Source organism: Hordeum vulgare, chromosome 7H (genome assembly GCF_904849725.1).
Source record: "Hordeum vulgare subsp. vulgare chromosome 7H, MorexV3_pseudomolecules_assembly, whole genome shotgun sequence".
Classification (NCBI taxonomy): domain Eukaryota; kingdom Viridiplantae; phylum Streptophyta; class Magnoliopsida; order Poales; family Poaceae; genus Hordeum; species Hordeum vulgare.
Window position 1 is genome coordinate 622,595,406 of NC_058524.1, and position 7,953 is coordinate 622,603,358.

Consider the following 7,953-nt stretch of genomic DNA (forward strand, 5'->3'; position numbering starts at 1 on the left):
GCTGCTTGTTGATGTGTTCCTCCCCCATCTGCATCCACTAAGTGGGCGCTGGAGGTCTTCCTCTCCAGCTACCCTCGAGCAGCACCATCGTTGCCATATTCTTGGTTTGTAAAACAAGATTGTTGTGCCGCAACTGTCCAATGTCGCCTCCACCCACTTCATCGGAAGACGATCTGTAATACGACGTTGCTCCACACGTCGCCGGAACTCCGGGTGCCGGTTCTCTATGAGATATTGCATACTGAGGCCGCAAGGAGAATCGGAATCATGCTATTTGTTTTTCTGGAAACGTAAGTTAATGAAGCAAACACAAACTGAACCTTAATGTGTTGCTTCTTGATCTTTAATTAATTTTGTCATTCATTGATTCATTTTTTGTGTTTACTTAGTCTATCCACAAGCTAGAGAGACTAGGTTAATTAAGAATAAAAAAACAATGTCTAAGGCAATGCTTCGCTATACAGGTTGCCAAGTATTTCAAGGGTACAATCAAGTTGATAAGCACCAGCTTAAATTCATCCAAAAATTTATGATGTGATCTCAAATCTGCACACGATTTTGTGAAACCACATTACATAATATGAACAATGGAACTACACCCAGCCATTGTGGAATTCTTAATTGAGAGACAACTAATTTCCCATTGATTGGTTCATCATGCTTACATGCCCTGTCCTAGAGTACTAACATTGTTCTTCGATCTGATTGATTCACTTTATTATATTTCCCGGTAGCTTCAGCTCTGTACATTGGCATAAACAGATGTTTGCTGTTTAGACGGATTAACTGTCGGATACTCCATGAAAGAGGTTGACCCATGGCATGATTTGGAAGAATAAGGTGTATTCTATACTAGAACAGATTTCCGTTTGGGAGACCATTTAGCATGGTCTGCTGGTTAGCCTTCTGTCTTGAACTGTAGGCAGAAGTGAGATAGAATTTGCTGCTTTGTGCTCTCAGGTGGCTGATTTCGTGTCATGAACTCTAAAGTTGCATCTATTTAGTACCTCTACACAAGCAGGGACAAACATCCCTTTTGATTAATCTATTTTGAATTAGGCCGCATAAGTAGCAGGCAACGGTTACAATTGATGGTGATGGAGATTGAAGTACAGACAAGATTATACATTTAGTAGCATGAGTATCAACTATCAAGTATGTTTAATCTCATTTATTCGTAAGCTTAATATGTTGTATGGTGATGCAGAGTTGAAGTATACTGCAATCCACACTGGAATGTCCACAATCGCAAAAGTTTAATATCTTACAAAAAATGCAATTTTTATTTTAGATAACTGTTGGATTGATTTTCACAATGTTTGCCGCAAAGGCGGTCGGCAACACGCGGGGCATGGCAAGAGGTGGGTTGAGCAGCAGGCGGGAGGCAGGCGGAGCAGCAGGTGGGAGGCGGGCGGTGGCCGACGGCTGGCGGCTCGCGGGGAGTGGGGCGGAGCGCCGCAAGGGCGAGGCAGATCACAGCTGCGGCTACGTTATCCCCTTCGTACCGGTTCGATTTGCATCATGGGTTTGTTATCTAAAACTGAAGGTGCTTTTATGCAAAATGATCGACGACATACGACAGAAGCAATAGTTGCTCTATCATTAGGGAGAGATATATATGTAAAAGGACAATGTTTGATTGTGTTCATCTTAGTTACTTATAGACCGGTGTGATCCTTTAACTAACAAAGCGCCCATTTTTGAAAGAAAATACTCCCTCCGTTCCTTGATATAAGGTGTATAGATTTCTTTTAAACGAAATATAAGGTGTACCGCGTTTGATTACATTAGGATATTTGTGTTAGGGATTTGATTACATTTCCTTATATCACGCAAGCTCCTACATTTTTTAATGTGAGTTAGTCAGGTCCCCTCCATATGCGTTCTTTAATTTCCGTGCCAAAAACTATACACCCTATATTTAGGAACGGAGAGAGTAAAATACAATGCCGATCGAGAGCAACGTACGCAGTTACTCCATGATCACGGCCGGAACCAACACGGCCGGCAGATGCAAAGCGCGTTGCACGGGACAAAAGTTTTTTTTTTTGAGGGGCTTGCAATGATACAGCTCGCTCCCGTACAGCGACAGGCCGGCACTGACACGTCCGTCGACCCGTCTATCGTCGTACCTGATTATGTCCTCATCAGACACACACAATGGGCGCGCATTAGTCTCGATCCTGTGCAAGAAGTCTCGCGCGCGCACTAGCTAGCTCTAGCTCTAGCTCGGGTTTACCTCCTTCCATCCGTCAATGGCGACCCGTTCATGGTGACTTCGTCCGTTTTCAAGCGCTGTAAACTTCGTCCATTTAAAAACTTACTTATCCTCTCAAAGCTCAGCAGCACAGCACTGCTTGCTTGCGATCATGGCCGCCGCGCCGCAGCTGCTTGCGATCCTCCTCCCTGCCCTGGCAGCCATGATCCTTGTGCTGCTGGCCACGGCGCCGGCCGCGCGCGCTCATGGCTCCTCGGCGTCCGCGTACCGCTGCGGCTGGTGCCCGCGCCGGTCCACCGCCTCCGTCCTCCCTTCCGATGCCGGCGTCCTCACGGACGCAGCGTGCGGGTACGGTGACCCGGCGGCGGCGGCCGAAGGGGGGTTCCACATTGCCGCTGTCAGCACCGGCTTCTTCCGCGGCGGCCGGGCATGCGGCGCCTGCTACCAGCTGAGGTGCAGGGGCCGGACCCGGAGCGCGTGCGCGAAGGACGGCGTCAAAGTCGTCGTTGTCTCCGACGTGGCGGAAGCGAACAGGACAGCCGGTGGCAGTGGCCAGTTCGTGCTCACCAAGGACGCCTTCGCCGCCATGACTACGGCTCACGACGATGGTGGTCAGCTCGCGAGCTCCGTGGACGTCGAACTTAGGAGGATTCCCTGCGTGTACAAGAGCAAGAACCTGGCGGTTAAAGTAGAGGAGACGAGCAGCAGGGAGAGGGGACACCTCGCCCTCCGGTTCCTCTACCAGGGCGGCCAGACCGACATCGCCGCCGTCGAGGTCGCGCAGGCGGTCAACGACACTGCCAGTGGCACTAGCAACGAGGCCGCGCCGTCGCCGACGTCGTGGCAGTACATGACCCGGCGCGAGGTGTCGCCGTCGGTGTGGCGCACGTCGCGCCTGCCGGCTGGTCCGCTGCGGCTCCGCCTCGTGGTGACCGCGGGCTCCGGCGGCAAGTGGCTGCGCGCCGACCGGGCGGTGCTCCCCGCTGAGTGGCAGCCCGGCGCGGTCTACGACACCGGCCTGCGCGTCACCGACGTCGCCGCAAACACCTGTGGCGGCGTCTCCTGCTCCGGCATGGACGAGGGTGACCACGACAAGCAACTCAGATGACGCGCTCCCTTGCATCCACGGATGATCGAGCGGCCGATGGTCCATCGGAGCTAGCCGGCCTGCACGCCAACGGCGACGCCGCACATGCACATCTGCACCGGCCGGCCGCCGGAATATCGGTCGATGCTGCACGTACACTCTGGAGAGACGTGTACATCGCAACGTACGACATGCATGCACGTGTGCGCATGGTCGACGACGAGCTCTCCGGTTAGGACAAAACAGCTATGTCCCGCTCTAAACAGAGGAGGTTGGAGCGTAGCTTCACGTGTGGAGGGAAGGGACTAATGCAGAGAAGAACATGTACGTACATGGCTGTGTTTTGGTCTTGGAATCACATGACAGTGCTACTGTTTTGGCTGCTCGTCCTCTTCCTCTTTGGCATAGTAGGAGAGCATTATTGTACTCCCTTCATTTCTAAATATATGTTTTTAGAAATTCCATTAAGAGATTAGCAAAATAAATGAATATATATTTTAATATATATATATAGTGAAATTTAAAATGACTTATATATAGAGACGGGGCGAGTAGGTTGGTTGCATGAGCTGATTGAGATTGGGCTAAGTTCGATAGATCTATCGAATCCATGCTTCCCCCGCCCCGAAGCGAGACTCTATCCAGATCTTAAAGAATAACGAGCTAGGCGGCCGGCGGGCAAAGAAAGAGGGCGGGGCGTTTACTTTAAAATGACAACCGCCTATTCCAGCAGTGGGGGCGTTGCACGAAAGCACGATAGACTTTTTTCGGGAAAAGAACAGGTTTTGCCCCAACTTGGACCCAGGGAAACCAAAGAAGAGCTAGTTTCGCCCTGTTTAGTTAGCGGTGGATGAGCTGATTTCTTTTCACTCCTGTTTCAGAGATACAAAACAAAAGTAAAGTGTAGAACGCAATGTTTGAGCTCCAGGCTTTTACTCCCTCCGTTCCTAAATATAAGTCTTTTAAGAGATTTTACTAAGAGTCTACATACGAAACAAAATGAGTGAATCTACACTTTAAACTATGTCTATATACATCCGTATGTAGTCCACTAGTGGAACCTCTAAAAAGACTTATATTTAGGAACGGAGGGAGTATACTGTACTATATTAAATTCTTCTCCCCTGGCAATATGTCAGAGGAAGAGAGGTTGAGTGAGGCTGATAACCTAATCCTCTGTCGAGAGTTCACGGAGTTAGAAGTGAAAGAGGCCCTATTTGACATGGCTACTAATAAAGCCCTTGGTCCTGATAATATTCATGTTGAATTTTATCAAAACTGTTGGGAGATAATAAAGGATGACATTATGACCTTGTTCCACCACTTCCATAATGGAAATCTTGATGTTCAATGCCTCAACTATGGGGTGATTTCACTGCTGCCCAAAGTCTCGGTAGCAGAGAAAATTCAACAGTTCAGGCCCATCCTTAGGTGCCCTTCCAAACTTATAAGTAAAGTATTGGACCGAAGTGCGGCTGTTGTCTCTGATACCTTCATCGGTCCGACACAGAACACCTTTATCAAGGGTAGAAACATCATGGATGGGATCCTGGGCTTGCATGAGATACTTAACTTCATGTTAAAAAAAAGTTGACATAGTGTTGAAGCTTGACTTTGAGAAAGCCTATGACAAGGTCAACTAGGAATTCCTTTTGGAGTGCCATAAGTTGAGAGGCTTCAATAAACCCTGGTGTGGCTGGATTAAGCAGATCTTACACAATGGTACGATCAATATCAAACTGAATAACAGTGTGGGTCCATACTTCCAAAGTGCCAAAGGGGTGCGGAAAGGAGACTCACATTCTCCATTCTTATTCAACTTAGCACAATATTTGCCTCTGTTTCAAAAAAGAGCATCTACAATCGTGGACACCAAATCCTGAATCTCAAACGTGCGAGGACGCTTCTGCGCGAATTCGCAGTCATTGATTAGTCACGCCTCAAAGTTACTCCTCTGCATTTGAATGCCTCATATTTGAATTTTGAAACCTTAAATCCATACAAAGCATACACAAGGAATTCCTACGTAGATCAACCTATACTACGCTAATACTCGTGAGAGATGTTCGCTATCTCCATGCCCGGCTTCGGATACATGGGCGGCGACTTCAACTCCGACATGTGTGGCTGTTCCGCTCGTCCTCTGCCTTCACTTCAAGTTTGGTGAAAAGCGCATCAGTCGCCGCCCGTTCCTATTAGATGAACAGTTGGTTGGCCTCATCATAGGCCTCATTCTGGATGGACTATATGATGGCATGCTACTCTGCCATCTCCGTCACATAGGCAACCATGAACTCCATCACGGCGTCCTCCATGCCAAAGCCCGCAACCGGCGCCAGCTAGTCCTCCGGCTAGTCCGCCTCGTCCTCCTTCGGATCTGCCACCTCTGTCGGAATTGTCTATTGCTCCTCCTCCTCCTCCTTTGGCTCCTACGAGTCCGAAGGCAAGCCGACTATGATGCGGGCGGTGCGCCTCGTCCAAATCTCCTCCTCAATGTGGAACCGGGTGCTCCGACATGAGCATAACATACATCATGTTCTTTCGTCGGGCCATGGCGAAGCCAAACGACGTGAGAAGAGCAGCGAAGCGGGAAAAGAAGTGGATAGGCTCGGGCTGGCGGCACGGAGAGGGAGGAGGTGGATGTGGCTAGGGTTCAAGAAACGACATTCGACTTAAATAACCAGACTTTTGCCTCGGGTGACAAACCGGAGCGATGCCGTGCGACGTTCACAACCCCATCGGAGGAGACCCCTGTCAAACTATTGTGATTTTCGGGCGACTCCGTGTGGGACCCAATCATTAGTCTCACGTGACGGACGCGTCGGGGCCTTCCCACATCCACTTCACATTTGGGCTATATATGAGTGGTGTCGGTCAACCCAGACTTTTGAGGCCCGTTTGAAGCTAGACATTAGAACTTATATTTAAAAATTTAAGCATGTATCTGAAGAATGTAAATGCATCTTCTTTCACATGTATACGAAAAATGTAGAATATGTGTGGAAAAAAATTAATCATGTATTTGGAAAATGTAAATACATTTTTTTCACATGTATACAAAAAATGTAGAAATTTATAATGTATTCAAAAAATGTAAATGCATATATTCACACATGTAGATAAGAAACGTAGGAATATGTATGAGAAAGTTATATAACAAAACATATATTTGAAAAACAAATCATGTATTTGGAAAATATGAGCCGTCTATAAAAAAAATTCCTGCTACATACCAAAAATTAATAATGCAAATTATAAAAAAAGACACGTGTTAAATTTAGCAAAAAAGATAAAAAAAAAACAAAAACCAAATGCAAAAGAAGACCGGTGAAAATCATAAAGAAAACACACTAAAGGAAAAAAATAAATAGACCTATGAAAACCTATTAAATTTAATTCTGCGACAAGTATTTAGGGTCGGATGGGGTATAAAGAAAACCAGTAGAAGAAAAGAAGAACAGACAAACCCTATAAAACCCAAGGAAAATCGATGAAAACCATAAGAAAATTGCTAAAAAGAAAAATAAAATGTTTTCATACATACGAATGTGGCTGGTACTTGCCATGGGGGAGGGCTACACGCATGCGGAAATGCCGAATTGCCATGGGGGAGGGCTACACGCATGCGGAAATGCCGAATAGCGGACGGGATCCATGGAGCATGTTTGAAAACATCATTTTTTCAAAGCTTAAAAATCTGAAAAAATTTATACAAATAGAATTACGTGTATAACATGTTTAAGAAAAGTTTTGTAACAATATACTTTTATACGTGTCGTATACGTAAAAAACAAATACAAAAATGTAATAGGCCCTTTTTTTTGTTGGGCCGGAATTTTGTTATTTTTGTGCAGCTTGTAAAAAATATTTTTTTGAACGAAATTTTACAGGTCCACTGTGAATATTTATAAGTTTTCACATATTTGTTTTCGGTTTTTTTTGAAACATAAAAATAACATTTTGTATCTTTTGAAATAAAGTCCTCCACAGAGCCCGTCCTCCAATATGTATAAGTTTTTTGAAAATACAACTTCATATGTATTGTAAAAATTTCTGTAACATAACCCGTGTTGCAGAAATTTCCTGCAACATGTTCGGTGTTGCAATGATAAGGCATAACACCAGGTTGAACGGCTCGCGAGGCGACGGATCCGTAGCAGCATCCATATTATATCGGAGATGCGTACTTATCTGCAACATTTTGAGGGTTTTGTTCTGAGATGGACGGGACGAGAAGCAAATGTTCCTGCTCATCTAGGTTTAGAGTCAGACTTTATTTCTCTCTTTGTAATCCCTGAGTTTCTGATTGACATTCTACAATAAGATGTGATCCGCCAAGATGAATACTCCCTCTGTACCGTAATATATGTCGCTGGAGTAGCTGAACTTTAGCTACTTCAGCGACATATATTACGGTACAGATGCAAAGAGGACGGTTCTAAAAGAATACACACACATATGAATGTGGATATTTATTTATTATATTGTCCCTGATTGCGAACGTTTTCGCTGTGCCAGCGCGTAAAATCCAGCAGCAAACGCTTGGGCCTAGTTTCCTGTTTTTGTAGGGGTTTGCGTGGGCCTCCAAGCATCTGGCCCTTCCTTCTTCTCACTCTCTCTTTCCGGCCTAACACGGACTGCGGCAGTG

The 7,953-nt window shown here is 46.1% G+C and overlaps 1 protein-coding gene across 1 annotated transcript; it reads left to right on the top strand.

Annotated features, from left to right (window-relative positions):
• The first annotated feature begins 1,912 nt into the window (after window positions 1-1,912).
• On the top strand, window positions 1,913-3,773 carry LOC123410264 (expansin-like A4). The gene has a single exon (XM_045103173.1). It carries the CDS (start codon window positions 2,370-2,372, stop codon window positions 3,324-3,326), a length of 957 nt encoding a protein of 318 aa, XP_044959108.1. The 5' UTR covers window positions 1,913-2,369; the 3' UTR covers window positions 3,327-3,773.
• Window positions 3,774-7,953: the final 4,180 nt, after the last annotated feature.